Source organism: Microcebus murinus, chromosome 19 (genome assembly GCF_040939455.1).
Source record: "Microcebus murinus isolate Inina chromosome 19, M.murinus_Inina_mat1.0, whole genome shotgun sequence".
Lineage (NCBI taxonomy): Eukaryota > Metazoa > Chordata > Mammalia > Primates > Cheirogaleidae > Microcebus > Microcebus murinus.
In genome coordinates, this window is record NC_134122.1 from 9,272,669 (window position 1) to 9,287,872 (window position 15,204).

The following is a 15,204-nucleotide window of genomic DNA, read 5'->3' on the forward strand; positions in this document are numbered from 1 at the left end:
TTCTCGAAAAGAGGAGGGGAGGGGAGGGGAGGGGAGGGGAGGGGAGGGGAGGGGAGGAGAGGAGAGGAGAGGAGAGGAGACAGACTACAAATGAAAATTTACCTTTAGATGCTTTATACCTACTGAAACAATAATAATACTGCTCAAAACTTAATGGTAATTCTGTAAAGCTCTTTTTAGAGTCAATGAGGGAAAAAAAAAACATTTTTACATAAGGTTGATATCTTATTTCTTACTAAAAAATGGGGTACACTCTACCATGTTCACTGATTTTACTCAACAATATGGTTCAAAATATTTTTGCCTGTTCCCAAAAATAAACACACTTCTTTTCTCTACTGAGTACACTGGAACAATAAGCTCTAAATTTGAAAACAGCTGGAAAAATTTTTAGAAATTTTAGAAAAATAGTGGACTGCACTATAACCCCCACTGCTTGTGGCTGTGTTATCTTTAGCAAACCCTTCGTCCCTCTAAGCCTGAGGTCTTGCTTCAAAAAAACAAGGCCGACAGCAATAGCTTGCAGACTTGTGAGAATGAGCACAGGGCCTGGCACACCAGAAAGTTGTTATTATTCCAATGTCATCACTCAGAAAACCATACTACTTGGGTTGACAGTAAAGTAACTCATTTACACTTAACATAAAATACAACTGATTCCCCTCTTATTCCCCACATAGGAGATGTGATCTTTGTTCTCTAAATTCAGAAAACTCAGGGAATGACTGACAAACTAGTGATTTCTTTTATGCTCCCAAACTGCTTGCCTCCCAGTGCAGTTCCTGTCTCCTCCCTGGAAGTATCTGCCAGCTTGGTTATTTACTATTAGTGACTTTTGGGGTGTAAAGGGAGGTATAAAGGGAAGACAGGGAATAGATAATATTTACTGTTAGTGACTTTTGGGGTGTAAAGGGAGGTATAAAGGGAAGACAGGGAATAGATAAATCCCATAGGTCCATAGCTAGAACACAAAATGCACTTACCCCCAAGACCCCTCAAGACCTTACCACCCCTTTTTGGCACTAGGGACCAGTTACATGGAAGACAATTTTTCCACAGATGGGGGGTGGAGAATGTGGGGTGGCCTGGGGATGATTCAAGCACATTACATTTATTGTGCACTTTATTTCTATTATTATTACATTGTAATATATAATAATCATACAACTCACCATAATGCAGAATCAGTGGGAGCCCTGAGCTTATCTTCCTGTAACTAATACCACCACTGATCTGACAGGAGGCGGAGCTCCGGTGGTGATGTGAGTAGTGGGGAGCCACTGTAAATAGAGGTGAAGCTTCATTTACAGGTGAAGCTTTGCTTGCTCACCCACCACTCACCTCCTGCTGTGCAGCCTGGTTCCTAACAGGCCATGGACCAGTACCGGTCTGCAGCCTGGGCTTGGGGACGGCAGTTATAAGGAATAGAAAGTTTTTATTTAAACAGTACTTGGGACCACTTTCAGGGATATAATGGTTAAAAAATGCTTGGCTGGGCAGGAAGCCCAACATTGTTTCTAAGAAACACCTGCTGAGAGTTCCAAATACTCTTATGAAACTCAGCTGCCTGCGCAAGTTACCTCAGATCAGTGGTTCTGAGCAGGAGGCTCTTAGAAATCTGTGGGATGCTCTTTGCTTGTCGATGACTGAAGGAAGCTACAGGGCATGTAAAGAGCAGGGGCCCTGGCAGATGCTATGCAGTACTCAAAATGGCTCTGCACAGGAAAGGGTCATTCATATCATCCCAGAGTATTTCGAAATGCATGCCAAACACTGATGTTAGGGGAAATCATTATTATCCAAGCCCAGAACCTAAGTCCATTTTATGTGTAAATCTAGTGGCTTTTATGTTCACCAAATTTCTCAGGAACTTAACTTCTATGTAAACTGAGAGCAAAAAGTACTTCATGTGGTTCAGGATTTCATCAAGAGTTGTTCACCATTTAGGAAAATCAATCACTGAGAGTAATGTCTCTGCGGTACCTGAGTCACCAACACATTACACCTTTATCAGTCTGTATGTGTAATACCCATTCACAGTGGTTCTACATAAAAGTATAAGGACCTGTTTTGCACATGCATTTAACATACTAAAATACATATCTTTTAGTTATAAATTCCTTTCTCCCCCACCCCTATGTTACAATTAATGAATTAGATTATTTTGAAATTATGTGTGCAGCAAAGTTTTACCATCTATGAATTCTATTTCAGGACAGAAAAAGGGATATCAATCAATACTTATTTTCTAAATGGCAACTGAGATCCACTGGGCTAAAGACCACTGCCATAAGAGATGACTTATTTGCCTATATATCCCTCTTAACTAGCCCAAAGGTGGCATTCATTAAATATCTGTTTAATATAGTTCTGGTCCATGTATTAAAAAGGTCAGCCTTGTCACATTGTAGTCATATCATACATACATTTCTCCTACATAAAATACCTGACCAGCAAATATCAAATGGATACACAGGAACTAGGATTTTCAGTGCCCCCACCTCTTTCAACATTCAAACCAAACAGCATGGCACCCAGGTACAAGCACTGGCCTGTGTCACAAGACACAAACTCTGTTCTCATCCCTGCCTCTGACTGATTATGACCATCACAACTGGAAATCCTCTGTTTCTTTATAGAAGGCTAATTTACAAAGTACTCCTGGAGTTTACCTTGGCAAAATCTACCAGTTGAGCAAGGTATCTCTGTGGGGACATCCTATCCTCCACATAGGACTGGCAGTCACTTGATTGTCAGGCTGAATGTCAGCATTACCTGGTCTGAAAGCCGACTTGCTGCTTGTTCAATTTCTGCCCTGGCAGCGATGGACTGTCCACACCATGGGGCATAGAAGAACAGCAATATCACCTCTGAATCATGGCGAATGTTCTCTGCATAGTCCAGCTGGCCCTGGAAGAGGTCAAGGACTGGAGACCTCGAGGAGAAAAAGCTGACAGGTGGCTTTGCTGGTATTATCACATCTTTTGCTCGACTAAAATAAAAGCAAACACAAACAAAACTGCTTAGTTTATCTTCTTCTAACAACAGCTTTGTGTGGAAGAAGAATGAAACTCAAAAGAAAAGTCCTCTTTTGAATAAGAAAATGAGTTCCCAAATCACTATCCTGGAGTAAAAATATTCTGTGCTAAGGCAACATCTGGCTGAGCAAACATAAGACATGAATAACATGCTGGAAAAGATTCTCTAAGATTCTGTCCCCCCAGGTGTGGGCTGAGAGGGCAGTGAAGGTCAGAGGACAACATCGTTGAATAATCCATATTCTTGCCTTCCACACCCCAAGACTTCATCCTCATCTTTCTACAGCCTTTCTACATCTTCCATAGGAGCTACTGATCTCCAGGGCTTTAAAGCCACCAGGACATGAACTCAGAACTATGGGGAGGGCACACACATGCTACCAGTAGTAAGATTCTATGGAAGATACTTACAATCAATTCAACTTTGAGAAAACATTAAGTTTATTAGCTGGTGTTGACCTGTACTTACCACGGGCATTCAGGCAAAAGTAACAAACAATAATACACATTTCTGCAGATATATATCACAATCCTAAAGATAATAAAGAGAAATAACAAAGAAACAGCCTATTTAACTAACAAAAAGGCTTTCCAAACAGGAGTTCAAAAAGGCTTTCCAAATACTTAAGTTTCCCAGAAGAGAGAGGTCAGGAGAAGGTTAAAAAAGAAAACCGAACTGGTCAGAAGACACAAAGCTGCCACTATTTTCCCCATCAAGACAAAAGAGACGTGGCTGCGGCTGCATCCCAGCAAGTTAAAGGGACCAAGTGAACATCTTGAGCTGTCCACATATCTGCACTAACATGGCATAAAACCTTTATTGCAGTTTTGCTAAGAAACAAAAAGAGAATATAAAAATGGAAACCTAAAATAATACTAGATTAACCCAGAAGAAGGCAGGAAACAACCAAGTGAGGAACAAAACCCAGAAGATACAAATGGAAAACAAGTAGCAAGAAGGTAGATTTAAACCCAACCACATCAATAATTACATTAAATATAAAAAGACTAGCCAACCCAATTAAGAGGAAGAGACTACCAGATAGGATAAAGCAAGATCCAATTACATGCTATCTGAAAGAGATACATTTTAAACATAAAGACATAGGATAAAAGCATAAGGATGGGAAAAGATAAACCATGTAAACAGTAAGCATAAAAAAACTCACATGGCTTATTAGGGAAAAGGTAAGAACATACCCCAGTTTACTTAAATGCTATTCCATAATTTAATAAAAATCTGCTCATGTATCCTATAACTTGAATGAGTCTCAAAATAATTGTGCTGAGTGTAAAAAGCCAGGCATTAAAGAGTACACGCAACATGACTGCATCAATATAAAATTCCAAAATAGGCAAAAGTGTTAACAGGAGCAAATCACCTATTTATTCACTCAAACTAACATTTTAACCTTGCTATCACAGAGCTTTCAGTCTACAAAGAATACCTTCATAACCTAAAAAACTCAATCACTTATGCAATTATTCAAAAATCTTTACTGAGCACCTATTACTGTGCTTTAGGCGTCAGTACTGAGGTTATAGCAGCTAGCACTATATCTGTCAAGGAGCTTACTTTTGGCCAGGCAAGGTGGCTCACGCTTGCAATCCTAGCACTCTGGGAGGCCGAGGCGGGTGGATTGCTCGAGGTCAGGAGTTCGAAATCAGCCTGAGCAAGAGCAAGACCCCATCTCTACTATAAATAGAAAGAAATTAATTGGCCAACTAATATATATATAGAAAAAAAATTAGCCGGGCATGGTGGCACATGCCTGTAGTCCCAGCCACTCGGGAGGCTGAGGCAGTAGGATTGCTTGAGCCCAGAAGTTTGAGGCTGCTGTGAGCTAGGCTGACCCCACGGCACTCACTCTAGCCTGGGCAATAAAGCGAGACTCTGTCTCCAAAAAAAAGAACTTACTTTCTAGGAAAGGAAGACAGGAAAACAACCCAACATGTAAACAATAAAAATATACAAAATGCTCGTTGCTATGTGGAAAACTTAACAAGGTCATTTGACAGAGGGACACAGCAGGTCCTCTGATGGGGTGGTTGGGGTGGTATCATTTAAGCTGAGACCTGAATGACAAGAAGACAGCCATGTGAAGAGGTAGGGAAGGCCCTGTGGCAGAAATGTCACACATTTTCAAAAGATCCAAAATTCTACTCTTCAGAGGAATTATTTTTCTACCATTCAAATTGTTTGTTAAGCCTCAAATAATGCAATCTGGAGAAAAATGTAGGTCTCTAACAGCCAAAGAAAAGATAATCATCAACTTAGTATTTTTGCTCTGCATGTTCAGAGGAGTTCCTAAAATAAATGAGCCAGATAAAATACAAGGACAATCAAAAATCAAACATTAGCCAGGGAAAAAAAACACTTGCCTCTGCTCCATCAGAAACATTCACGAGCTTTCATTTAACTCTTTGATTTGCTTCACAGTTATGATAAACTATACCTAGATCAAAGATTTCCTGCAGCTCTGAAGTCTAAGTCTAGTACACAAAAAACTCAAGAGTTGGGTACAGTCAGGCGCGGTGGCTCACGCCTGTAATCCTAACTCTCTGGGAGGCTGAGGCGGGCGGATTGCTCAAGGTCAGGAGTTTGAAACCAGCCTGAGCAACAGCGAGACCCTGTCTCTACTATAAATAGAAAGACATTAATTGGCCAACTAATATATATATATATATATAAAATTAGCTGGGCATGGTGGTGCATGCCTGTAATCCCAGCTAATCAGGAGGCTGAGGCAGAAGGATTGCTGGAGCCCAGGAGTTTGAGGTTGCTGTGAGCAAGGCTGACGCCACGGCACTCACTCTAGCCTAGGCAACAAAGCGAGACTCTGTCTCAAAAAAAAAAAAAAAAAAAGAGTTGGGTACAAATAAGAAAGAGCCGTTGTTGCTGGGCGCAGCGGCATACATCTATAGTCCCAGCTATTTGGGAGACTGGAGCAGGTGAATGGCTTGAGCCCAGGAGTTCAAGGATATAGTGTGCTATGATTGTGCCTGTGAATAGCCAGACTCCATATCTTTAAAAATAAATAAATAAAAATTTTAAAAGGCCAGGCCAAGCACCGTGGCTTACACTCATGATGTCAGCACTTTGGGAGGCTGAGGTGGGAGGATTGCTTGAGCCCAGGAGTTCAAGACTAGCCTGGGCGACATAGTAACCCCATCTCTAAAAAAAAAAAAAAATTTTTTTTTAATTAGCCAGGCATGGTAGTACTCACCCATACCTCTACCTCCCAGGAGGCTGAGATAGGAGGATCATTTGAGCCCAGGAGTGCGAGGTTACAGTGAGCTATGATCATACCACTGCACTCCAGCCTGCCCAACAGGGAGAGACTCTGTCTCTTAAAAAAAAAAAAAAGCCTGTCAAAACCTCAATTTTTATATGAAATTCATACCCCCTACACCATTTCTTTCCAAAAAGGATCTGAAGCAGCTTTGAAATTAAAAAATGTAATAAAGGAAAATGGATATATGTACACATACATAAGTATTTATATACACACATTTTTTTCTCCAAATCAGGGTAAAAGGAAAGTGAGTTGGATGAAGTTATAGAGCTATAATGCACAAACATGTAGGTAGGTAGAGATTAAATGCCCCAGATGCACAATTATTAACTGTGGCTGAATCCCAAATTGATCCTTTCTATGCTTTTTTTTTTTTTTTTTGAGACAGAGTCTCGCTTTGTTTCCCAGGACAGCCTAGCTCATAGCAACCTCAAACTCCTGGGCTCAAGCTATCCTTCTGCCTCAGCCTCCCAAGTAGCTGGGACTATAGGCATGCACCACCATGCCTGGCTAATTTTTTATATATATATTATTTGGCCAATTAATTTCTTTCTATTTATAGTAGAGACAGGATCTCGCTCTTGCTCATGCTGGTTTCGAACTCCTGACCTCGAGCAATCCGCCCGCCTCGGCCTCCCAGATTGCTAGGATTACAGGCGTGAGCCACCGCGCCTGGCCTTCTATACTGTTTTGAACTCAGTTAAGCATCTGAAGCACACTCTCAGTTAAGCACACTGAAGAGGGCAGTCACTTCTTCAGACCTGAAGCTATTCATAAAAACTAAATTAAAAAAAAAATCCTATTCTCCCTTAAGCCTATATTCTCATTAAAGCAAAGATCTTAAAGTAAAATAAGAAAAGGGGGACAAAAGGTTACAGTCAGTTGTATAACGATAAAATAGTATCATGACGCCATTCAAATCAAAAATGACTCCAAAGAAATTAAGAGTCTATTAAAGACTGTCAAATTTACCAGTGGCACAAAAAGGAGATGAACAAGCAGCCATTCACCAGTTCACTCTCTTTGCCTGAAGCAGGTAAGGATCTTGGTCCGCTAGCTCTAGTAGTAAGTGGATTTACTTCCTGAAATCACAAAGGACCTTCATATCTATTAAGTCATGCTGTTTTGGAACAAATACTAAGCATTATTTCTATAGATGGACAAAACGATGTAAATAAATGCCACACCCTTGGAAAGGGGAACCTCTCTTCCTAATTTGAACCCAAATGCCAGCCTGCAACATTCTACCTTATAAAATACTTTGTATATTTTCCTTGTGGGAGAGAATAACAAAGAGCAAAGAGTCTAGTTCCTGACAATAAAGGATTCAAATTCCAGCTTATCCACTAAATAGGTGGGTGTGATTTGGGACAGGTTTTGAAACATGACCAAGGCTCAACTCCTTCATCTGTAAATTGGGAAAGAAAACTGTATCCAGACTTGACTGGGGATTGTGAGATTTAAATGAAATCCATACCGGGCTCTCAAGTATGTGTTAAGTGAATAAAGTGCATTCATGTAAATAGTAACTCCCAAGCAGGCAATTTTGCCCCCCCCCCAGTCTGGCAATGCCTGAAGATATTTTTGGTTGTCATATCTGAGGGTGTATGCTACTGGTATCTACTGAGTAAAGGCCAGAGATGCTGCTAAACATCCTACAATACACAGGATGTCCCCCACAAAAAGGAATTATCTGGACCAAAATATCAACCTTGCCAAAATAAAGAAAACTTGCTGGTAGTACAGTACCTGGCACAAAAAGAATTACGATAATTTGTTCTTTTTCTACTAAAATCCCCAATCCTTTGACAACTCTTTGATCATAGGGGCCACATATTGTACTCAATAAACTCAAAAATGTTTCCAGTTGAAATCTTCCCCTTGTCTAGTATGCCAAGAGGATGTCATAGATACTACGGTAGCAACATATATCTTATAAATTGGAGTGTACAAAAGGTACACTGTGGATTGAGAGGCCAGAAACACACCTGAAATACAAAACAAATTTCATATCTATGTACATTCCTGAAAAGAGGCACGCTAGTTTTTATTGTTCCTGCTTACTATGCTCCAGCCTGCTCAGGTCTTGTTTCCAATTTTTTCCAAGAAAACACTAAGCTTGTCCAGCCTGAGAACCTTTGCACTTGCTGTTCCCTCTACCTTGGGCACATTTCCCCCAGATCTTCCCAGTGCTGGCCGCTTCTTCTAGTGTGAGTTTCAAATGTCACTTCCTTAGGAAGGTCTTTCTGTCCCACCCTCATCGCTTCTTTCCCTGCACAGCCCTAACTTCGGCGCTTTCTGTCTGTCCCAGCCACTTGGAATATCCACTCAAGGGAGCAGAGACTTTTGTCTTCGTCGTTCACCTGGACGACTGCTCAGCACACAGTAGGTGCCGACAAATAATTCTCGAACAGGTCTGGGACTCTCAAAACGGGTGTGGATCACTACACCGGAAGATTAAGGGAAATGAAACAGGTGAGAAACGAGGGTCCTACAGCCTGGGCAGAAGTGACAGGTACACCCCTAGAGACCCCAGCTGGCGAGGAGCAGCTCAGAACCCCGGCCCACCTCCCTCGGTGCAAAAACCTGATAAAAGGGGCGCCAAAGCAGCACCCGGAAACCGCGCCATACGGTGGGCGAGCCGGCCGGCCAGAGGGAGCCATGGCCCAAGCCCGGGAGGGTCAGCCGTTCCCGGCAAGGGCAGGCCTGACCTCCCCTGCGAAGGCCGCCACCACCCCTGACCCTGAAGACCCCGAGCCGGCCAGGCGCCGCCAGCCGGGCTGAGGAAGCGCCGGCCGGAGACCCGGGGTCGGGCCGCCTCACCTGCAGGTGAACTTGAGGGCGAGGAGCAGCGCGCAGCCGAGCGCCACCGCTCCGCAGAGCAGCTCCGGCCGCCGGCGCGCCATGAGGGAGGCGCCGCGCAGCCCGCGACGGAGCCGGCCCGCCGAGGACTCTCCGGCCGGGGCCGGGCTGAGGGAGTCGGAGCCCGCGGGGCCGCCGCCGCCGCCCCCACCCTCGTCCTCGGCGTCGTCGTTGCTGCTGCTGCTGCCGCCGCCGCCGCGGCCTCCGCATTCCGACATTACATGCTCCCCGTCGCCGGCTTTATACTGCCGCCGCCGCCGCCGCCTCGGGCCCAGGGGCCCGGCCCGGCCCGGCGCTCCCCAATCCCGCAGCTCGCCGCGCCCGCTAACCCGTACCCTCCACGTCAGCCGCGCCGCCGCCGCGGCGCCCGCCCCCGAGCGCGCGGCCCCGCCCCCGCCCACGGAGTCTGCGCGAGCGGCGACACCGTCCGCGGGCCCGCCCCTCCAGGCCACGCCCCGCGCCCACGGAGTCTGCGCGTGCGCTGTCACCGCCCGCCGCTCCGCCTCCTTCCCGCAGGCCCCGCCCCCGTTCACCGAGTCTGCGCGGGACCTGCTCGCTGGGACTAATTGAACCTTGGCACGTGGACCCGGGCGGTCCCCGCTGACGCCGCTGGGTTTTAGGAGGGGTGACAGTAACAGCAGTCGTGTCCACTACTCTCGCTCCAGTCCCTGGAGGACGCAGGTGCCGTTTTATTTTTAAATCTCTGCATAACGGAAGGAAAAAAATACGGGCAGAGGCGATCAATGGCCCAGGACGCAGGCGTGAGGCAGGAGAGGTCGCCCGAGCTTTCTGCGCCTCGGCTTACACATCTGTAAAGTGGGAGTGATGGCAGCCCCTTTCCCACAGGCTTGTTTTTGAAGATTAAATGAAGTGGTTGATGGCAAGTGCCAGACCCACAGTAAGTGCTCCACAGATCTTGGTTGCTGCCGAGTCCAAAGGGTCTGTGTTGCACGTACTCACTTTATACATGGAGAACCTAAGCTTTGGGGAAGGCACCTGACCAGTTCACAAAACTAATAAGCCAGAAATTCAGACTCAAATGCGGGCCGCCCTGGCTAAGAAGCCCCTCCAGCGACCCACTGCGCTGTGCACCCCCGCTGTGCACCCCCAGTGTCTCCGTGGCGCTCTGTGGGCACAAGTCAAGGTTATAGTTCTTGCTGTTTCGGAAATAAAGGAGGTTAGCCAGGCTTGAGAACCTCGGGCTCCTGGGGGACTGTTGGGGGGCAACGGCAGGTTGGTTGTTCTCTCTAGACACGGTTGTTTGAGGGCTGGTCCCACTAGACCAGTGTGGCACCCCTGAAACTCCACACGCGAGGGAGGTGTTCAGTAATGAGTGTTCCCCTCTGACTCTAAACCTATGTTAGGACTTTTCTATGTAAATTTTGTGATTTAAAAAAAAAAAGAGAGAGAGAGATCTGTGAGGGATGAAATGTGTGATTCGAGAGTGACAGGAAGAAATTGTTCCCATGAGGGAGAGGGGGAGGGAGAAGTATACCTGGGAGTAAGCGAATGTGCATAGTTAGCTGCAGTGGCCTCAGATCAAGATGCGGCCTGCAGTGTCAGTCACTACGTACTAGTCGAATGAAACTTTGGTGGAACTAAGGTAATATTATGTTATGCAAAAAAAACAAAGAGCCCAGCAGAGAGCCAGAAGTTAAGGTGAGACTCCACCTCTGCCACATGTCAGCTGGGTGACCCCAGTGCAAACCCCATCACTCCTTGTCCGGTTCTGTTTCCACAGATGTCACATGGGTTTGTCAAGTGCCACGTCGCCAGGTGGGCCAGACACTCAATATGTCAACCACCTGCCCCAGCGTCAAAGCCCAACATGTTGGAAGCCCGTGCACGCCTGCCATTTTGCTGTTTTTTTCTAGATCTTACATCTTTTTTGCTCTTTCTCCACTGCCTTCTTTTGTAGTAAGCGGATATCCTCTAGTATACCATTAATTCCTTTAATGATTTTTAACTTTTTTTAAAGTCCTATCCTTAGCAGTTGCTCTAGGGACTACAATATACATTTCTTTTCAGAATCTACTTCAGATTTATACTAACCACATCCCAATAAGATGCAGGCATTGCTGCAAAATAGCTTGTGCCTCATAACCTCTTTTCTGTCATTACTCTTTTTTTCTATATGTTACAACCCCGACCATACAGTGTTATTCTTACATAATCTCATATTAAAAAGCTAAGAACAGAAAAATATAGAGGTTTTTTTTAAAGATAACTTTCTAATTTACCATTTTTAGTTTTTTTTTTTTATTATTTCTTTGTGTAGATTTGAGTTACCTGGTATATCACTAACGAGACAGATATGGTCAAAAGTCACCAGTCCTTATTCACTGTAGGTTGTTGGGATAATCTCTGCCCTACAGTTCCATCAGTCTCCTGGTGTTTGCACAGGCCTTTATCAGGTTCAAAGTACTTTTGCTGCTTAGGGTTCATCTCATGAGACCCACAATTCCTTGTGAGCGAATGCAGGCAACATCTTGCTGGCCAGGAAGCCACTGAGGATTAATAAAACTATGCCTCCTTTCCTCTTTCTGGGCAACTGGGCTGCTACGCTGGCACCAGAACGTTCTTCCAAAACAATATGAATTAGTTTCAGAATGTACCAGGCTACTGGGGCCAGGCAGTACTGCTCTTCAAAAGTTAGGTTAGCCCTAATTTGTCCACATCAGCCAGTATCTGAGCTTTTCATGGCCACTTTTTATACCATGATCAAATTGGTGGGATTTGAGAAGAGGGATGGGGAGGAGGATTATATGTGTGTGTGTGTGTATATGTATATATATATATACAGTCATGTACTGCACAGCAACATTTTGGCCAACAATGGACTGCATATATGATGGTGGCCTTATAAGATTATAATACTCTATTTTCACTGTACCTTTCTTTGTTTAGATACACAAATACCATTATGTTACAGTTGCCTACAGTATTCAGTGCAGTACCATGCTGTGCAGGTTGGTAGCCTAGGAGCAATAGGATATACCATATGGGTTTGTGTATATCTACACTCCATGGTGTTTGCACATGGACAAAATCCCCCAACGACACATTTCTCAGAATGTATCCCCATCGTTAAGCAACGCACGACTGTATCTCTTAACATCTCAGATGTTAAGCCTTTCTTGGAACCAGAGAGAAATAGTGCTCATTAATTTTTAAAGCTTCCAAGCCTTTCCTTACAAAGCAGGGTATCATGGCACTAGAGAGAAGGCAATGCAGGAAGGCAGGCCAGGCCCTTGGCCAGGGGACTCTGGGCAATCAATGTGTCTGTGTTTCTTGGAGACTTTGTGTCATATCTTCAGAATGGGCTTTCTAGAAATTGGCATTCATCCCCTGCAACAAATACCCACAAGAAGCCTGTATTCTAATCTCCCCGGGCCAGCTAAAGAGTGTTTGAAACTTGCCCTAACTGCTCAGGGAATGTGCTTTCCTTTCACTTCCCAACCAATGCAGGTCCCTGGAACTAAATCAAACCAACCTTGAGGACTCTATGCCAGCAGTCCTCACAAGGTGGGCAGTCCTGGGGGGGTGAGGGTGATGGGCAGGGCCAGGCACCTCTGGACAGCCTGCCTGCCCAGTGCACCTCAGTCACAGGGGCAGCACTGTGCAGACAGGAGTCCCTGAGGGTAGGAAGGATGCACCTGCCACCTCCACCCACCTCATCAAGATGCGGCAACTCCCTACGGCCAACAAAACTCTGAGAACACAAAAACTTGCACAGCAACGTTCATGTTCACAATCGCCAAACATGGAAACAACCCAAATGTCCATCAGCTGATGAACAGATAAACTAAATCTGCTCTATCCATTCAATGCAGTATTATTCAGCCATAAAAAGAAACGAAATACTGGTTCGGGCTATGAAACAGATGACTCTTGGAAAATTATGCTAAATGAAAGAAACTAGTCATAAAAGGCCACATGTTGCATGATTACGTTTATATGAAATATCTGAACCAGAAGGATCTGTAGCAACAGAAAGCAGATTAGTGACTGCCTACAGCTTGAGAGGCAGGGGGAGTGGGTAGATTTGGAGAGGGATGGCTAAGGCATGTGGGGTTTTTTAGGTAATGAAAATATTCTAAAATTGTTTGTGGTGATTGTAGCACAACATTGCAAATATACTAAAAACAACTGAATTGTACATTTAAAGATGGTAAAGTTTATGTTATATGAATAATACTTTTGTAAATGTTTTAAAAAAAAATCATATGGAGATAATGTGTCCAAGCAGACACACCAATTATTACTGTTTACTAATACTATGGGATTGGAGTTTTGCTCTTTCCTGCTATATTTTCCTTTCCTTTCTCCCCTCCTCACACCACCTGCATCTCCTCCAAAGCTGCCACAGGGAAGCGCATGTAGGATGGGGGTGCCATCTCACCATAGAATAATTAACATTGACTTCCTAATGCTGAGACCAAGGTGTGGCAGGCAGGGCTCTTAGCTGCAAAGCACAGCATGAATCTGGCTGATTTAGCCGAAATGGAAATTACCAGAAGGATGGCTCAGAGCACAGAGAATTGCTGAGAAGGTGGAAAGCTGAATCAGGGGGAGTTTGGGGGAAAAAAATCTTAACTGTCATAGGATCTTAAATGTTGTTTTCTAGCCTAAATTCCAAAGGTCAAAACAACCAATTTTTTAATCTTTAACCTGAAATGGAGCACCAGAAATGACTTTTTTAATGTCTACTGTTCTCCCTGGAAAAAGAGGACAAAAGGAGTTTGGGAGGAATGCAGGGAAGAAAAAATGTAACAGACTAGGGAGATGCAGCAGAATAGTAAGACTGCCATTCCACCTACAGAAAACATAAGTCCTGCCAGATTGCTTACCTGGCAGTGAAGATGCACTCCTGATACACCTGCTCAGTAACTGGTTCAGAGGCTCTCCCGGCGTCCCCAGGAAGCCACAGGGGATTCCTTGGCACTGCAGCCTCTGGTTCTGCTCGATGCCCTACTTCGCTCACACTTGCAGCCGTGCCCTCCTCTCCACCCTGCGTGGACTCACGAAGACCTTTCCTGTTTCCCCACATCCCACTCATTCAAGGTTGTCACGAGGAAGTGACTTTGCCTGGTGGTTTTTAGGGTCTATACATCACAGCCTAGTAGATCTTGTCCTTAAAGTCTCTGAGCCATTCTCCTGCCCACAACACTCAACAAGGACACAACACCAGCCGTGCACTGATGAAGTAGCTGCCCCCACCTGGACTACAGTTCTTCAGCCCTTCTCCCGAGCTCACCGGTTGGTTGCAAAAACAACAGCAAGGCCACTTCTTTATCTCTGCCAGCCCACCCTGACCATGCCCTCAGTGGTCTCTTTCAACAACCAAATGGCCCCATCAAGGGTGTGTGCTGAACAGTTGTCTCTGTGGAATCCCACAGCCCAATCTCACCAGCTGACCATTGTTCTTCCTGCTAATCTAACTCATAAATGAAACATAGAAGAGCCCCTGGAAGAGTTACCATGTCAATAAAAAGCCTCTTATTCAGCCCACGTTCAGAGGAGAGGGGAGTAAAGTGAAAAGTTGCTTTCGTGTTCTTCCAATTTGCATTCTGTCACTCACTACTTAAACAAAAATCCTTATCTAAAAAAAACCCAGCTTGTCCACCAGGCGCAATAGCTCATGCCTGTAATCTCAGCACTTTGAGAGGCCCAGGCGGGAGGATCAGTTGAGGCCATGAGTTAAAGACCAGCCTGAGAAAGAAAGCAGGACTCCATCTCTATGAAAAACTTAAAAAAAAAAGAAAAAAAATCTGCCAGGCATAGTGGTTTGTGCCTGTTGTCAGAGCTACTAGGGAGGCTGAGGCGGGAGCATCCCTTGAGCCCGGGAGTTACAGGTTACAGTAAGCTATGACAGTACCACTGCATTTCAGCCTGGGTGACAGAGTAAAACCCTGTGTCTAAAAAACAAACAAAAAACCAACTTGTGATTTTTGTACCCAGTTTTAACCATTCTTTGTGAGAAAAGGACCACACACCAAAAAAAGAAA

At 44.7% G+C, this 15,204-nt stretch overlaps 1 protein-coding gene across 3 annotated transcripts in view; it reads right to left on the minus strand.

Annotated features, from left to right (window-relative positions):
• The window catches only part of TXNDC11 (thioredoxin domain containing 11), a 71,610-nt gene extending 62,063 nt beyond the window's left edge, over positions 1–9,547 (minus strand). For 2 of the 3 annotated variants that reach the window (XM_020281356.2, XM_012784548.2), the window contains exons 1-2: positions 9,158–9,547; positions 2,776–2,992 (exon numbers count right to left, since the gene is read on the minus strand). Coding sequence is in view for 2 of the 3 variants with exons in the window: in XM_012784548.2 (XP_012640002.1) it covers positions 2,776–2,992; positions 9,158–9,414 (474 nt within the window). In the remaining variant the exon portion in view is untranslated. The remainder of the gene's footprint in view (positions 1–2,775; positions 2,993–9,157) is intronic. The other variant, XM_075995109.1, reaches the window with a different exon arrangement.
• Positions 9,548–15,204: the final 5,657 nt, after the last annotated feature.